This window comes from Primulina huaijiensis, chromosome 6 (assembly GCF_012295235.1).
Source record: "Primulina huaijiensis isolate GDHJ02 chromosome 6, ASM1229523v2, whole genome shotgun sequence".
Classification (NCBI taxonomy): domain Eukaryota; kingdom Viridiplantae; phylum Streptophyta; class Magnoliopsida; order Lamiales; family Gesneriaceae; genus Primulina; species Primulina huaijiensis.
Window position 1 is genome coordinate 10,910,322 of NC_133311.1, and position 18,306 is coordinate 10,928,627.

At 35.2% G+C, this 18,306-nt stretch overlaps 2 protein-coding genes across 2 annotated transcripts; one reads left to right on the forward strand and one right to left on the reverse strand.

Moving 5' to 3' along the window:
• Positions 1 to 657: 657 nt before the first annotated feature.
• On the reverse strand, positions 658 to 4,127 carry LOC140978651 (DDRGK domain-containing protein 1-like). Its single transcript, XM_073443846.1, has 8 exons — positions 3,866 to 4,127; positions 3,575 to 3,683; positions 2,458 to 2,564; positions 2,056 to 2,157; positions 1,808 to 1,969; positions 1,489 to 1,545; positions 1,171 to 1,207; positions 658 to 1,012 (listed from the first exon to the last, which is right to left on the reverse strand). Exons 1-8 carry the CDS (start codon positions 3,983 to 3,985, stop codon positions 807 to 809), a joined length of 900 nt encoding a protein of 299 aa, XP_073299947.1. The 5' UTR covers positions 3,986 to 4,127; the 3' UTR covers positions 658 to 806.
• A 12,198-nt stretch (positions 4,128 to 16,325) lies between these two features.
• On the forward strand, positions 16,326 to 18,300 carry LOC140978745 (uncharacterized). The gene has a single exon (XM_073443960.1). It carries the CDS (start codon positions 16,446 to 16,448, stop codon positions 18,213 to 18,215), a length of 1,770 nt encoding a protein of 589 aa, XP_073300061.1. The 5' UTR covers positions 16,326 to 16,445; the 3' UTR covers positions 18,216 to 18,300.
• The last annotated feature ends 6 nt before the right edge of the window (positions 18,301 to 18,306 follow it).

Sequence of the window (18,306 nt, forward strand, 5' to 3'; positions counted from 1 at the left end):
CGATCTCTGTGATTCTAAATGTGCAGATATTTCAAAAGATAGAGAGAACCATTTCTTGAAGAAACACAGTCCGACCAGTTGAAATTGCTCACCCATCACACACCCAATTCACCTGGTCGCATCACTGACCAAGAATGTTCATTGATCACGCAAATTCAAAACATCTTTGTGATCCATATGCGACACAATGCCAACAATGTCACTCATAGTTTAGCTAAATTCGCCATGTCTTGTACTAGTAATGTGTGTGATGTTGGTTTCTTCTTGGTTAAAAGAAGGTTTTCTTTTTATCTACATAATTAATGAAATTTATGTCCAAAAAACGTTTCTTCAACGTCTCATGATGATTATGTAATTGTTTTAAAAAATATGTTGCTATTTCCCAAAATAATAAACGCTTGGAGGATTATTTTTCATTAAAAAAATGTTAATTTTGCTAACTGTCACTATTTCACGGAAGACAGTTTCCCGTCAATGACCCATAATTTAGTAAAGTTTTGAGAAAATAGGGAGGAGAAAGATTCATCGAGTCACCCAACTATCGACGACACCGGCCAGACACGACGTGCGTCCCACTAAAATCGATACCAAGTGATTGTACTTCTAAATAAGAAATGGTAGATAAAGGTAAGAAAAATAAATAATAAAAAGTCAGGACAGAAATTCATATTTATGCGATGCTGAGTCCTCTCATGGACAAAGTAGATTCATCCGAGCCAACTATATATATAAAAGAGAGAAACGAATCTTTGTCTTCTCTCTTCTAGAGAACTACATCCGTCCTAAGATGCATAATACTCAAGTAATCAATCGAAAGTTACCTCCTCTATGCTGCTAATATCTTCTATTGACTGGGATTTCGGTTCCAAATCTATAAACTGGTTAGACATACTAGCAAGGTGTGAAATGCTGACTCTACCTTCACGCTTGATGTAATCAGCTACAGCTTTCATTTCTTCCAATGAGATGTATATGTATTTTCCTCTATCGTCCATTACACCAGATAATCTTCCTGAGATATTTTAAAACACTCAAATTGGGATTTTTTCCGTAAAGGGGAACAAAACTTTGATGGCCAGATAAAGTGAATATACAATTTTCTATCATGTGTGGAAATCAATGCAAAATGTTTGACTCGTGTACCAAGAACGAGAGGAAAAGAGTAAATACCCATATCTTCTAGAGAAGTTATCCGATTGATACACTCCTGCATCCAGAAAATGATACCACATGAGAAAGGCCAACAAAGACAACTACAGTGGCATCAGTCCAAAGTTCAAACGTTTGAGGCAATAAACCTTTTGTCGTTTTACAATGAAACATGCAAACAGATCTGAAATCAACTTTTAAATGAACATAACATGTGACAAGTTAGTTTTTCTTTATTTAATTATCCAAATTGCAAATATTGTGTTCTTCAATCAGACAAAAATATTGACATCTTCAGATGTCTGAGAAAGGGGTAAACGAAAAGGATGCAAGAGCTACCTGAGTTCTCAACTTAAACTCCGCAGCAATATCCTCTAGGGGAACACATTTATGCTTCTGAAAATCAGATGAAATAATAAGGAGAACCACATCAGCTCCTCTCCCAATCAATGTAGTTCTCATATATTTACATCATATCTCCAAATGATTAACAGCAATGAATGTCAGATAGATGCATGAAATCGAAAAGAAGAAGCCATATACCTCAGATCAAGAAAGCTGACATCCACACATTCATAATATCATGCACTTGAAATTGTGATAAAAAAAAAAAGTGAGCCTTAATTATAAAGAAATAAATGGGTCGCACTTAAACAACCTTGATGTATTCAACAAAATCAAACAGCAGACCCTGGCTTCCATCCTGCACTTCATTTTCTGTTGTGCCTTCTGCATCAACAGAAAACTCTCCTTTCCACTTATCAAACTCTAATGCAGCAACCTCTTCCTCCTTAGCTTTCTGAGCCTTGGCTTCTTCTTCCTGAATGTGTGTTGCTCAAAACTTTTACAATTGATCACAGTAATTTTTTACATAATCTTGTAAAAAAAAAACCTCGATCGACTAACCAGCATCTGTTCACGAGCTTCACGCTCCTCATCCTTCCTTCTCCTCATCTCTTCATATCGATCTTGTTTTGATCTCCTTGAGTCTTGTGCAGCCTCATCAGCCTAGGAGATATTAAAAATGATAAGACGTCAATATATGAGAACGTGAAACATTGATGCTGCCAGAAATACAAGAAAATACACAGCATTTTACTGAACGTGGGAAGCAATCATCATATTTAAACATCAAGATATACCCAGTATAGCATATTGGACTCACTATGAAATAAAAATATTTCCAGTATATACGAGGTTCAGCATTTAATTTTTCTGCCATGATATTTTAATTAAAAAGCGAGTACATCTCATTCTCATACACACAAAATTAATGCAGCGCAAAATCAGGCAACGGAGAACTTCTACCTGGCGCTGTGCTTCACGCTCCTGCCGTTTCTTTTCCTTTTTCTTTGAAGCTTTTGCAGTGTAGTATCCATCAGCAGCTGGTTCGTCGTCACTTCCATCAAGAGGTTCTATATTAACGTAAAATTAAAACCTAACTTTAATTCTTTACAAACAAAGCTGTAAACTGCAAAAAAAAAAAAAAAAANNNAAAAAAAAAAAAAAAAAAAAAAAAAAAAAAAAAAAAAAACAGAGAATAGGCTCTGCTCCTGACTCGCCAGATAGCAATTTAAGAACATTACCTGTTTACAAATGAAACAGAATCTTTAAAAAACTTTGGCAATTTCGAGGATGCCAAAGCCTCTAGAAAGTAAGGAAAAAGAAACGATATCATACACTCATTATGGCAAATATCTCATGCCTTTTCTGATCTTTATTGATGTATCTACAGGCCTAGGCTATACAAGTGTGAATTTATATCTCAAGGAAAACAGCACACAAGTCCTTAAATTCTAGGAAGGACTCTCCAGAAATTTAGATATCTAGTCTATTGCTCTCTACATGACCCACGCCAAACATTGTGGAGGCCACAAGCCAAAGTTATGGTCCCCATCTAGAAGAAACCTTCACCTTTCAGCACTTAATTGATTTGTTAAACTTCACAATTCAATTGGAACACCATAGTGAGTCGGTCGGATTAAAATTTCGCGATACAAAGAAATTAATGGCCAACCTCCAGACAAAATAATACCAACCTTGGATTCACTAACTATCAATGTTGATAAGTATAACAAACCATGATAATCAGCACCAGATAAGCATCATCAAACAAAAATCGAATCCAAACTGAGTGGTAGTGCTTTGTGAGAAAAATATTTTGTTGGCAAGGGTAACGGCACTTCGTGAGAAACTCCATAATAAACCATAATATGCTGTTTAGTAAAAATGCCAAAACTACTGAAGAGATAAGACAATACAAAAAACTATAAACTAGGTCGGATAAGCAAGCCATGTCCAGAAAAATGCATTTCGTCCGACAAATATCGAATTTCCCACTAAAACACGGAAATCAACACAAAGCCAGAAGCAAAATAACAATTTAAAACGCAAATAAAGCCTAAGAAAAAGCAAAGAAGAAAACCTTCCACAGTTGCTGCGGCTGATGATGTGCTGGCAGCAGAAGCAGCCGGCCTTCTGCGCATTCGGCGCGTATTCCCACCTGCCCTTATCACTCTTTCCCCTTGTACATTCTGTAAGAAATGTAAAATGCTGATTTAACCGGAAAAAATCAACATGATTCAATACAAACTCCAAAGAGCTATGAAACCACAAATTCTCCACAGATAAGAGTCATCGCACACAGATACTACCGAAAATCCTATAATTAATCATAAAATCCAGTAACATGCAACTTAGAAAAATGAAATTGCACCTGAGGCTCTTCTTCATGCTGATGAGAAAGGCGAGAATCAACACGGCGTCTCCAGAAATAAAGAGGAATTAAGGATAGAACCATGAACATCATCAGTATCGCGACTAAAAATTCCTCCATTCTTCCCCTGGTCACTCAGAATTCAACACAACAGAAAACAAAGAAGCGAAGAGCAGATTTATCATGAATTAATCGAAAGGTCAATGATCAAGATGCTCTGAATCCCAATAAGAGGAAGGGTTTTGCCAGTCGAGATCAGGAATCTTTTTGTCCTTTATTTATATAGCAATTCTAATTGAAAATATAATATAACTTGTATTTTTATAAATTCAAAATATAGAAATTTTTTTTAAGCCCGGGTTGAGAAATTTGAGAAAAATACGATACACTAAAAATTTACTAAAAAAACATTTTTGGTCCCTCAGATTTTCGATATGTGATGCCCTTTCAAAAAAGCAAATGTGTATTTACTTTTATCATTAAAAAAAATTACGAAATCTTTCATAAGACGATCTCATAAATCTATATGTGTGAGACGAGTCAACTTGATAATATTTTTAATAATAATTAATATTTTTTACATAAAAAATAATATTTTTTCATGAGTAACTTAAATAGAAGATCCGTCTCACAAAATTGACACATGAAATCGTCGCATAAAATTTTTTGTTTCAAAAAAATAACATAAGGTACATGACCAGAATATTTGAAAATCAAAGAAAGTTTAGAACCCCATCTCATATGATAAATATTTCCAGCCCTGAATATACTAAACATGAAACAAACCATATATGTTATGAATAATGAAGCAAAAGCAGACATAGAAAGGTTTCGACTATTTATTTTACATTGGAACGTTATCTTTTAGAGTGCTCTGATAAAATCTAATAGATAATGTAATAACATGCAAATCATGCTGACCAAGTAAATCATACTGAGTAAGCTATATGTAACATATTCAAACTAGGAAGACAAAGACATAGAATCAAACACCTGATTTCTTGATAGTTGCTAGTCATATCATGCATTCCCAAATACCCTTTCTAAGCATGTTTTGACTACTTTTGAGAATATGGAACAGAGAACCACTTGCATATTTATTTATCATTTTCTTTATTTAAAATTTTACCACAAAATTTTATTTTAATAAACTTATATTTCAGATATTATTAAAACCTTCTATATTTTTATAACAATCTTGAAATTTAAAATTTTCCAATTTTTTTTATCTTACAACAATAAATGGCTATTGTGACACTTTTTTGTAGACACTTTTAATTAAATGTTGTTACAAATACTTAATAATGATACTTGTAAAAAATTAATAATGTGTAAAATTAAAAAAAACATATTAGATTAGTTATCCTGATATTTTTAATTGATGTCATTTTTTATATGGAGGGAAACAATTATTTTTCCCACATCGTAAAAAATCATTAAAAAACTAAAAATTGTCACTATAAATAAATATGAGAATATTTGGGTGAGATAAATATTGAAGAAACGAAAATAATTATTTTCCTCCATATAAAAAATGACATCAATTAAAAATGTCAGGATAACTAATCTAATATGTTTTTTTATTTTCACATTTATTTTATCTATTTTTCCCTCCTCCAATATTTATCCAACCCAAATATTCTCACATTTGTTATTGTCACTATAAATAACATACACGACACTTTTAGTTGTCATTATAAATGATTTTAACTGACATATAAATTTGTCATTATTACTATAATAACAAGACATGTATAAATGTATTTAAAACATGAGTTTTCCTGACATTTAAAATTGTCATTATATGAATAATTAGTAACACGTATGAAGTTGTCATTAACATTTTATAATGACATTAAAAAATGTCAGGAAGTTTAAGACGATATTAGAATAGAGGGCATTTGTTGGAGGTGTCACTAAAACTTAAATGTCACTAAATATTGAATATGATGACATTTATGAATGTCACCATAAGCATTTATAATTTATAGAGTTGGTTTTGGATTTATATATATATAAATATTATAATAAAAATAGAACTTTATGTGTAAAGATGAATTGTCATGCTTCCCATTCCAAAAGCCGAAAGGATAATTTATAACGAAAATCAGCTAAGTGCCAATGGTACTCTCCTCCTCCTCCTCCTTCCTTCTTCCTCCATTTTCCTTTGCCCACCGCCACAGCCGCCGCCGCCACTCCAACGCCCTGCAAGCTGATCATCACGTCCTCATCCTCCTCTTCTGCGATTGTTGCATCTTCGGTGAAGAAAAAGCATTGGAAAGTGAGTGAATATGCTGGTCTCATTGAATCCTCTATCCAAAAATTTTCGACCAATAGTAACAATAAAACCCCCATTAATAATATCAAGAAGAAGCTAGACAAGAAGAATAATGTCAAGGCGTGGGCCAATACTGTTGCTGAATATTAGAATAGTTGTTACACATTTTTATTTGCTTGAATATGTTTTCTTCTATATCATATAAATAGGATGTCAACTGTAAGCTTTTAAAAGCTTCTGCTCATTTTCTTCTTTGTACATCTTTCAGACATTTTTGGAGATCACCTTTCGTTCGTCTGTTTCTCGAGAAATTGCGGATAGTCTAATGTACATCGCTACTGCGCATGAAATTTGAATTGATTTACATGATTGCTTTCATCAAAGCAATGGTCCACGTATATTTAAAATTAAGAAGCTCTTGTCTGGTTTACAAAAAATATCGATGGATATCAGTGGTTATTGTACTCGTATGAGGACTCTTTGGGATGAATTGAAGAATTTTGAGTAGATCTCCGTGTGTACTTGTGTTTCGATGAAAGAATGGATGAACTATCAAAATCAGGATTGTGTTCTACAATTTCTAATGGGCTTACTCAAATACGAGCTCAAATCTTGATGATGGATCCACAATTCTCTATACATAAAGATGCTTATGGTGGTTCTGTTAATCCACAATTCTCTATGCATCAATCTCTTGCTGCAGCTGTTGTTAATGGCCCTTCACATGGTAAAGGCGATAAAAAAGATAAACCAATTGTTTGTTCCTATTGTCACTATCTAGGGCATAGTGTTATCAACTCCATGGGTATCCACCTAGTCACCCCAATTACAATCGAAAGCAAAGTGAAGACCATAGTCGGGCCAACCAAATTGAGATTCCACATCTACCTCTACTGAAATTATTCCAATTTGTTATCCCAGTGACAAAGGTTCGAATGGCTTGACCGATTCACTTAGCCCTGAGCATTGGAAGCAGCTGATTGCCTTCCTTAGTTCCCAACTCCAACTTGGCTATGGGTCCAATTCAGTTGCACAACAGCATGAGCCCTCTGTTTCATGTTTCAGTGGTATAAATCCTCTTCCTTTTTTTTTTTTACCTCTATTCTTAATTGTGATTGGGTGTTGGACACTGGGACAACACATCATATTTGTTGTTCTTTATCATTTTCTTCATATGAACCTCTTGCTTCCACTATCACGTTACCTAATAACTCTACTGCACCAGCCACGCTTATCGGTTTAGTTCATCTGTCTTGTGATCTTATTCTAGAGAATGTTTTATTTGTTCCTCAATTTCACTTCAACTTGTTGTTAATTAGCTCACTCACAACTCGTCGCTCTTGCTCAGTTTCTTTTTCTTCTGACTCATATCAAATTCAGGCACTCAACGAGAACAAGATGATTGGGATGGGTAAACGAGTTGGCAATCTCTATGTGCTAACCACCTCCATCTTGGCATCACGTGTCTCTTCATCATCTACTATTTGTAATGCTTCTTTAACCCAATATAAATTTTGCCACTTTAGAATGGGTCATGCATCCTTTTCCAGATTATCTGTTATAGGAAATGACTTAGCTCTTGATTCTTATGTCAAGCAAAAGAATTTGATTGCCATGTTTGTCTGTTGTCTAAGCAGAAACGATTACCTTATATCTCAAACAATTTGATCAGTGAGAATTTGTTTGATCTAGTACATCTTTATATTGGGGGTCCATTTTTCACTTTGAGTATTGAAGGTTATAAATATTTCCTCACTATTGTGGATGATCATTCAAGGTTCACTAGGGTTTATTTTCTCAAGGCTAAGTCTGATATTTCTAGCATATTTCTCATTTTTTTTGAAATTGATTTCCACCCAATTTGAGTGTAAAATCAAGGCTGTTCGGGCAGATAATGCTCATGAGCTAGACTTTTCTAATTTCTTTCGCAGCGAGGGCATCATTTCTCATCACTCGTGTGTTAAACGACCACAACAAAATTCAGTTAGAGAAAGAAAACATCAACATATCCTAAATGTGGCACGTGCTCTACTTTTCCAGTCATGCATTCCTTTAGTTTATTGGAGTGACTGTGTTCAAACTGTTGTCTATTTGATCAATAGAATCCCCCCTCCTTGACTTTCACATAAAACTCCATTCGAGTTATTGCACTCTAAATCACCTTCTTATTCCCACTTGAAAGCCTTCGGTTCTCTGTGCTATGGTTCCACTCTCTTGAGTCATCAAACTAAGTTCTCACCTCGTGCCGTTAAGTCTGTATTTTGGGATTATCCATTGGGTTTTAAAGCATACAAACTCCTTAGCCTCTTGATACAAATGATATGGTTTTTCGTGAAAATATTTTTCCCTTTCACAGTGAGTCATCTCCCTCCCATTTGAATTCTTTCTTTGACAATGTTTTACCTAATCAATTTGAATCTTCTCCTGTCTCTATTCATCATGCCATGTCTCATTCAACTCGATCCAACAGAACACTCAAAACCCCAAGTCATTTGCGTGATTTTCGTTGTTATACCACTGTTCTTTCTTCCTTTAATTGTACTGCTCATCCACTATCTTCTACCCTTGGTGGTCACCGCTTATCTTCTGCTCACAAAGCCTTCATACACACTATATCATCTATTTTTAAACCAAACACCTTCTCTCAGGCCGTTGTTCAAACTAAATGGCGACGAGCCATGTCTGAGGAATTGCGTGCTTTGGAATGTAATGGGACTTGGTCTGTTGTGTCTCTACCACCTGACAAGCATGTTGTAGGCTGGCGGTGGGTGTATAAAGCCAAATTCTTTGCTGATGGCCGTTTGGAACGTCATAAGTCAAGGCTCGTGGCTAAGGGCTACACGCAACAAGAGGTATTGACTATCTTGAAACATTCTCTCCTATTGCAAAGCTGGTAACAGTGAGAACTTTGTTGGTCTTGGCTTCTATTCATGGTTGGTTTTTAACGCAGCTGGATTTAAATAATGCATTCTTGCATGGTGACTTATCTGAAGAGGTGTATATGTCGTTGCCTCTGGGATATCAACGAAAGGGGAGTCTTTACCTTCGAATACAGTTTGTAAATTTCACAAGTCCCTGTATGGTTTAAAACAAGCCTCATGACAATGGTTTGCCAAATTCTCTTCCACGCTACTTCGTATTGGGTTTGTTCAATCTGATGAAGATAATTCATTGTTTGTTCGCAGTCGTGGTGATGTGTTTTTGGCCTTAGTAGTATATGTGGACGATATAGTAATCGCCACAAACAATGAGGAAGAAGCTGCTGATTTGAAAATATTTCTGGACAATCAATTCAAGTTAAAAGATTTGGGTGACCTCAAATATTTTCTTGGGGTTGAAGTAGCATGTTCATCACAAGGTACTCGTTGAAAATCATAACACGTTCATATATACGTAAAAACTTTCAAAACTTTAAAAATAATCGTCAAAACGTTTAGCAATTTAAACTCCAATATTTTTCATGCAAAATAAACAAAACATGCATATTATGGATTGAATGATGCGTCAAGGGAGTTTAGAAGCATGCATTTGCGTTTTAGAATGCTTGAATATACGATCGTCGGCGTGGGGCACGAAGAAGAACGGACGAGCGACGAAGACTCCTTGTTTCCTCCTCTCCTAGTTTTTGAAAATATGTGTGCGTGGTGTGTGTAAATTTTGGCTGGTATGGTGCTTTGAAAGCCTAGGTTTCTATTTTATAGATTTTAATTTGCATGTTAATGGGTTTGGGTTTTGGGCTTTCAAGTTTAGGAGCAATTAAGCCTACTCATCCTAGCTAAATTAGGCCCAATAACACCTATTTAATTGAAAAGTAAAAGTTTATAAAAATTAGTTATAAAAATAATGCATTTGATACTTTAAAAGACTTTCGTTTGCCCAAAACCGGCTTCCCGGATAAAATCGAGTTCGTCTCGTAAAATAATTTGAACCCTATCATTTTTAGAAAAATTTAATCATATTAAGAAACCTTGAAAATATTTATTGAAAAATATTCATTTTGTCTTGGTCGTCCCCAGTCTACTTTCCCCAGCATATTATCGAATATTTGGATAAAATATATAATTCTCATGAAATCATGTCATATAATCATTTAATCGTGCAATAATATCTTTATTCATTTAATATGTATCATGGAAGCATTTAAAATCAATTAAATAAAACAATTATGTAATTTAATTTATTTGCATGCATGCGGTTTATGTTGACTGATTTTTCGGGCGTTACAGTCTTTCTCCCTTTCTTTCCCCAAAACCGTGCGCCCTAGGCCCCAACCGAGCCCTCAATGCTTCCCTATCGTTCTACCCTTATTTCCAACCACACTAGAACTCTCTAGGACCATGAATCGACCCAACACAGGGCCTTGATCAATGTTGGACAACCCGTAAGCATCCTTCCCTTGCAAGTACCAAAACCGAACCCTTACATGCATTAAACCTTAACCGAGCTCGACACTTTCCCATCTCATTTCAGCCCTTTTCTAACCTACATGGGACCCCCTGTAGGACTTTTAAACATCATCTCCCTTCTCCTTAATGGCAGCGAGTCCCTAAGAATCATAACACGACTCAAACGTGCATTAAAAAATTCAAAATTTTAAAATAAATTATTCAAAACATCAATAAAACTTGATTATCATGTTTTTCATTCAAAATATCATAAACATGCATAATATGGTTTGAATGATGCAAAAAAAGGTTTAGAATTTGTCTTTGTGTTTAAAACATTCAAAATACGAATATCGAAGCGGTGAAACATCGGTGATGAACGGATGACGATTTCTACATTTATTCTACCCTTTTTCTTCTCAAAACCCCACCGAAAACCCACCTTAGAATAAAAAAATTTTCAATTATATTTCTAATCTTTTTTTATTTAATTAATCCAATTAATTAAGTTAACTAAAGATTCTAAATCCATGTCATATTAAATGCAATCTCGAATATTAATACATATATTTTGAGAATATCATGCATTAATATTATTTTGCTTTGTGTGCAAGTTTTAAATTATGGTATCATGAATATTTTCATATTACATAAATCAATATCATACTTAATAAAAACTTAATGGGCTATATTTTAATTCATTAAAATATAATTTAATTATTAAAGCCTATTTGAACTTTAATAAATTAGCATGATGAGCTTATACTCTTACAAGCCCATGATCCATGTTCCCATTACATTAATCACATCATAATCCCGATCGACGATCCAATATCATCCATGTGACAATTTCAACTTATTGTTATTATGATGCACACTTTAATTTTGAGATTACCAATATCCAAATAATGAAGGTGCACTCCTTTTGATTATTTTAGCAGTCATGTTCTCAAAATTTCTCTAGCTTTTATAAACTTTATTTATAAGCTTATCGATTGATCATATCAAACTTATTTCTTATAAATTCAACTCATTGAATTTATTATCTCAACGGGAACAAGTAAACCAGTGCTTGTGTAACCTTCAATGGTTCAGAGATACTGCTAGCCGTGGGTTTACAACTCTTTGTGATTCAGGACAAAATCTTTTATTTGGATTTACCCTAATTTATCCCATTCTATGTATCAACTATTGATCATGAGAATGTCAAAAATCAAATTTCTGATCAAACCCATCGAATCATGGTAAGAGCATCTAGTAGCATCGTCTCATGATTCCCTAGGTATCACTGATAGTACTTGCAAGAACAAGTCGATTATGATTAACGTACAGTACGGTTCCTTCGTCTCATATATCTCGATCGAATCTGCAACCATTGGTTCATCGAGGGTTGCATAATAATTCGATAACTATGTGACACATAGGTGAGCGGTGAATTCCCGACTATAATGCACTAGCTACTACATGTGTCGCAACTATACCCAATCTCGCCACCTGATGACCCTCTTGGAGTCGGTAAACGAGTCAAAGCACAGCCCTAGCATATAGAGCCTCAGTGTTGTCTCGGATCGTAAGAACTAATAGTATACAATCATAACCACATACTTATCCTGACACGTCTCCTATTCGTTTTACTTAAATCGTACTAGAAAAAAAAAATTTTACTCTTACTATATAGGCCGAATACATATAAATGTATTTTCAAAATGCCTTATACCATTTTTAAAATAAACAATCAACTAACATTTTAAAATCAAAGGAAAATAATTTGAATCATAAAATCGTCAAACGTTTTACCAAACCTAAAAACATTATTTGAAAGTATAGTTCATATTATAACCTCTCATAACATAAATAAAATGTCATAAAAATATTCTTAACATAAATCATAATCATCAACTAGTGCGAAAAACTAGCGTCGGTCCTCGGGTCATGTGCACCTTCAGTCCAGCAAAGTCAACCATCAAGACCTCCATAAATATTATTATCATAATCACCTGCATCAATCACACCTAGTGAGTCTAAAGACTCAACACACCATAATCTTGATAACAAGTACTACATATACAGATCACATGCAACAGTGAAAATACTTGTACTTAAAATATCGTTTTCATGAAGAAACATAAACTTTAAACAATAACATTTTCGTAAACATTTTCATGATGCATAAACTTTAAACAAAAACATTTTCATAATGATGCATCAACTTTAAACATAAATATTTCCATAAACCTTTCATAAACATTTTCGTAAATTTTTTCATATTATCATAAACATATTCATATTTATATCCATATCCATATTCGTATCCATATCCATATTTGTATCAACATATTCATATTCATATTCCTTTCGTTGAATTCAGATCGATAATTGTGACTCGTATTTTTATTGGGCGATGGATCCATCTAGAGAAAACCACAGTACTAGGCGGGGGGATATCAGCAACACTCTCACCGGTCAATTGAGCCTTGGCCAACGTATTAATATATTAACGTATTCGAATTCGTATCCATGAAAACACGATCGTCGGGCTCCCACAAGGACTATAACCCTTACGATATCTCCAACATATTTAGTCACAATTACTCCACTTCCTTCAACGTTTCATATTCTCATTACTTAATAAAAATTAAACATGCATATAACGTTTTTCTTTTAAACCAAGCATGCAACATATATTTTAAATGTCAATATTAAATCATAAAAATCCGTAAACATTTAAAATAAACATTTTAACATATAAAAAATCATAAAAAGCCATAAAATTTTTAAAATCATAACATTTAAAATAAACATTTTGATATATTAGATCATAAACATTGAGAATAAATATTTAAAATAAATGTTTTAATATATTAAAAATCCATGAACATTTTAAATAAAGATCATAAAAACTCATAAACATTTAAAATAATCATAGTAGCATATAAAACAGCATTCAGGACACTGCCATGTCGTTTACTAATTTTTGGGTGTAAAATTACTATTTTACCCCTAGGCGTAAAATTTCACGTTTTTGACATTTTATTAATTTCATTGACTCTAATATTTCCCAAATAATTATTTAAGTCTACATGTATTTTTTCATATTTTTATTTGGCTTAAATCGATGACTTTTAAATTAATCTTTAAATATAACGTATTAATACTTTTTAATCTCGAATTAAACCAAATCTTAATATAAAATTCCCAAATTAAAAACTTAGGCTTTTAACAATTATTTGAGCTTAAATATAATTTTTCATAATTTTATCAAGCTTAAATCTAGGCTTTTCAATTAATTCTTTAATTAACGTTTCGTGAGATGATTAAATTCCGGATAAATCCAAAACTCATTATTTTGATCCCAAATTTTAAACATAACATTTTTATTATTTATTCTACCCTTCCAAATCATGAGCCACACCCGTGGACCCATGGTTCTAATTTTAGTCCTTATATTTTTGTTTTTGACACATATTCGAACACACCGAACCATATCTCAATTTACTCGAGTCAAGCCCAAGCCACCTCAAGCCAAAACTGAGCCAACCCATCAATGAACCCTACTGACAAGTCCCAAGCCCAAGAACCAGCCCCTGGCTTGCGTTAAAGCCCCTGCACCCTGGACCCATATACATGCGTGTGTGCGTGTGAGGTGTTTTGGTGTTTTGTTGTATTGGGGCTCCTTCTTCTTCTAGAACACTACCAGTTGTTAACCACTTAACCCCTCATGACCCTAACCATCCCTGGACCCCGACCAGACCCAGCCCAAACCAGCCCAAGCCCCTGACCGCGTGCACATACCACCCGAAGCCAACAGAAGTTGCGCGCTACCCTTTGTCCTCTCACGGTTTCCACTTTGGCTCGAGCCACCTCACACCCAGCCACTCCAGCCCCTGGCCTGACCCCTGCCCATGACCCTCGTACCCTGATGGACCTACTCTGAGCCACCCAGCCCTAGCAGCAAGCCCCTCCTTGGCTGTTGTTCCTTCCAACAGATCGCGTGAGGATCCCTGCTACAAGGACTCCTCCCATGCTGCGCGCGAGGGGTCCTAGCATGCCTGACCCTGACCCTGCCCCATGTCAAGTACGAGCCCTCCTCGAGACTGGGTAGAACCCCTAAGCTCCATGCATAGTGATCGAGCCCCTTGACTCTTGTGCAACCAAAATACCCACGGTTCTTTCTTAATTGACGCCTACGGTTTTCAGCTTTTGTTATTCACGTTTGCAGCTTATTTGGTGTGTGTCTAGGACCCTAAACTTTGTGTAAAACACCCTTAATCCATACCCTAACCATGGCAGCCTCTTAACACAAATTAAACATGATTTTTGAACCAAAACACAAGAGTTTAACGCACACATATGCATAGTTACGAAAATATCATGATATGCAATATGTTTTCATTCAAAACATGTTCAAATAAATATTATGGTGTGATAGATGATTAAAGGAAAGAATGTGGCATGCCTTTGCGTATTTTACGTAGGAATATACGTCGACGAATTGAAAAACGATGGCACGAAGACGATGACTTGATTTTCCTTGAAGAACCTTCAAACTTTTCTCTTAATTTGATGATGTGTGTGCCGTGTATTTTAGGTGCAAAGGAATCATGATTGTGTTGGGGAAGTGGGGCGTGGGTTATAGGGATTAATGGGGTAAAATTATACATTAAATACTTAATTAATCTACTAACAAGGCTTAGGCCCATTAAGTATATAAATTAGACCCATTAGTGCTTAATTAAAATATAAAAATAATTTTGTTTAAATAAGTTTGTGAATTTATTAACCGGGTTAGCCAAAACGTTCGTATTTTTGTTAAAAACCAATATTGATAATATTTACATCCCGGCGTATAAAATCACCTAAAAACCCCTTATTTTCAAAAATAAGAAAAAAGCATCACCCTTAATTTAAATAATCAAAAATAATTATTTAATAAAAACATTTTCTATTTTCAGCCCTCGGTCTCCGTTCCTAGATCGCAACTCGAATAACCTTTAAAATATATTTTAATGCAACCATATAGAAAAATATATTTTAAACATGTCAATATGCTCAACATAATTAATTAATAAAATTAAAACAATTCATTGAAATACACAAGGAAATTAATAACTGCATGCATGTGGTTCGTGTGGACTTTTAAATTTTCGAGGCGTTACATATCTTCTCGATGAATGATAACCACTTGGAAAGTTTGATGGATGGTAGTTCGGTATAATCATCATATGACTACATATCTGCATGTTTGGAGATCTTTATGTCCTTACCAAGAAACGCGGCACACAACATCACAGATACTAGTATCGAGCTCAAGCGATCTTTATCCACGTTTTAGGCAGCTGAATCGACTAGGAACGAATTTAGATTATACAGTGTTTACAAATGAGTTTCAACATCGAATTAGATTCATTTGTATTAAAATATAATCAAGGTCTTTATCTATGTTGATCACATGGTATACAGATAAAGAAATAACAAAATATGAAATAATGAATTGTATTAAAATAAAAATTGTTTATTACAACTGAGTCAATAAATTCTCTAGCCAACAGTTGACTTACAGGACATCTATTTTAACATAAATAACATATTCAACTACTTTTTTCAACTTTATAACAGCATATATTCTCACTTTTGCTTTTGGGGATTTATTATTTCCCTTAATAATAATAAACACAAATATTTTCAACACACGGCCAAAAGAAGGGTGAAGTGGGCTTTAGCACAAACCAAAAGTGATTACCATCGGTCCAACCTGAAGTACTTGTGAATAAATAAAGATAAAGAAGCCCGCACAAGAACTGCTCAAGTATCAAAGAAGCCTAAACGCTCTCATTTCTCTTTGCCAAACAAGTGAGCTTCCTTTTTCTCAGTACTTCTACACTCTTTACTCCACAATAAAGCTCTCAAATCTTCGTTCATGGAGTTAATGATTCACCCAAAGCAGAGCCGCCAAGATTTCTGCTTGTTCCGTCACAAAACCTTCAGGCATCGTAAAGATATTAACTTTCTTGTATGTTCCAAGTTTGGCATGGTTGTGTGGAAGAAACAAGGTTCGAGAAATCTAAGGAGTGCTCGTACTCGGGTTTCGGCCGTTTCAAAGGTTGAAACTTTTAATTCTAATAACGGTGGGTTGCGGCTGTCGAATGTGGAGAGAAGCGCTCGTGGGCAGGGGAACCCATCTCATAGCTTTGAGGAGTTTGAGAGTAATAACCTTCTTCGCCGTCTGGTTAGGAATGGGGAGTTGGATGAAGGTTTCAAGCATCTTGAAACCATGGTTTACGGGGGTGCCATTCCTGATATCATCCCTTGTACTAGTTTGATTCGTGGGTTCTGTAGAATTGGGAAATCTAGTAAAGCTGCCAGGATTATGGAGATTCTTGAGGAATCGGGGGCTGTGCCTGATGTTATAACTTATAACGTGTTAATTAGTGGGTATTGCAAGTCGGGAGAGATTTACAAGGCCTTGAACTTGTTGGACCGGATGAGTGTTGCTCCAGATGTAGTCACATACAATACAATCCTACGAAGTTTGTGCAATAGTGGGAAGTTGAAACAAGCCATGGAAGTTCTTGATAGTCAACTGCAAAAGGAATGCTATCCGGACGTGATAACGTACACGATTTTGATCGAAGCCACATGTAAGGAAAATGGGGTGGAACAGGCTATGAAACTCTTGGACGAGATGCGAAGTAAAGGTTGCAAACCTGATGTAGTTACATATAATGTTCTCGTCAATGGGATTTGCAAGGAAGGGAGATTGGATGAGGCGATCAAATTCTTGAATGATATGCCTTTGTATGGTATCCAGCCAAATGTAATCACACACAATATTATCTTGCGCAGTATGTGCGGTACTGGGAGGTGGATGGATGCTGAGAAACTGCTGGCTGATATGCTTAGAAAAGGTTGTTCGCCGAGTGTCGTGACCTTTAACATTTTGATTAATTTCTTATGTAGGAAGGGACTACTGGGACGAGCCGTTGATATTCTGGAGAAGATGCCTAAACACGGGTGTACTCCCAACTCCTTGAGTTATAATCCATTGCTTCATGGCTTTTGCAAAGAAAAGAAGATGCATAGAGCTATTGAGTATCTAGAGATAATGGTATCCCGAAGGTGTTATCCAGATATTGTCACTTATAACACGCTGCTAACAGCTTTATGCAAAGATGGGAAGGTTGATATTGCCGTTGAGATTCTTAATCAGCTGAATAGTAAAGGATGTTCTCCTGTTTTGATCACCTATAACACCGTGATCGATGGTCTATCGAAGATGGGGAAGACATCACGTGCCATGAAACTGTTGTCTGAGATGCGTGAAAAAGGTCTCCAACCTGATATTATCACCTATTCTTCACTTGTGGGAGGACTTAGTAGAGAAGAGAAGATTGAGGAAGCCATCAAGTTCTTTCAAGACTTGGAAAATTCGGGTATCAGACCAAATGCTCCCACTTATAACTCTATCATGTTAGGACTTTGCAAGGCACGTCAAACGGACCATGCGATAGATTTCTTGGCTCGTATGGTAACAAAAGGATGCAAGCCTAATGAATCTACGTACACTATTTTAATTGAAGGTCTTGCTTATGAAGGTTTCACAAAAGTGGCTCTGGACTTGTTGAATGAGCTGTGCTCTAGGGGAGTTGTGAAGAAAAGTTGTGCACAACACGTTGTAGCCAAATTGTAGCTTGAGTGCATACATACCCTCAGCTCGTAATATATGGCCCTTTTCATGTTGCAATGCTTGTTTGGTCAAAAATCACCTAGTTTCAGGTGAA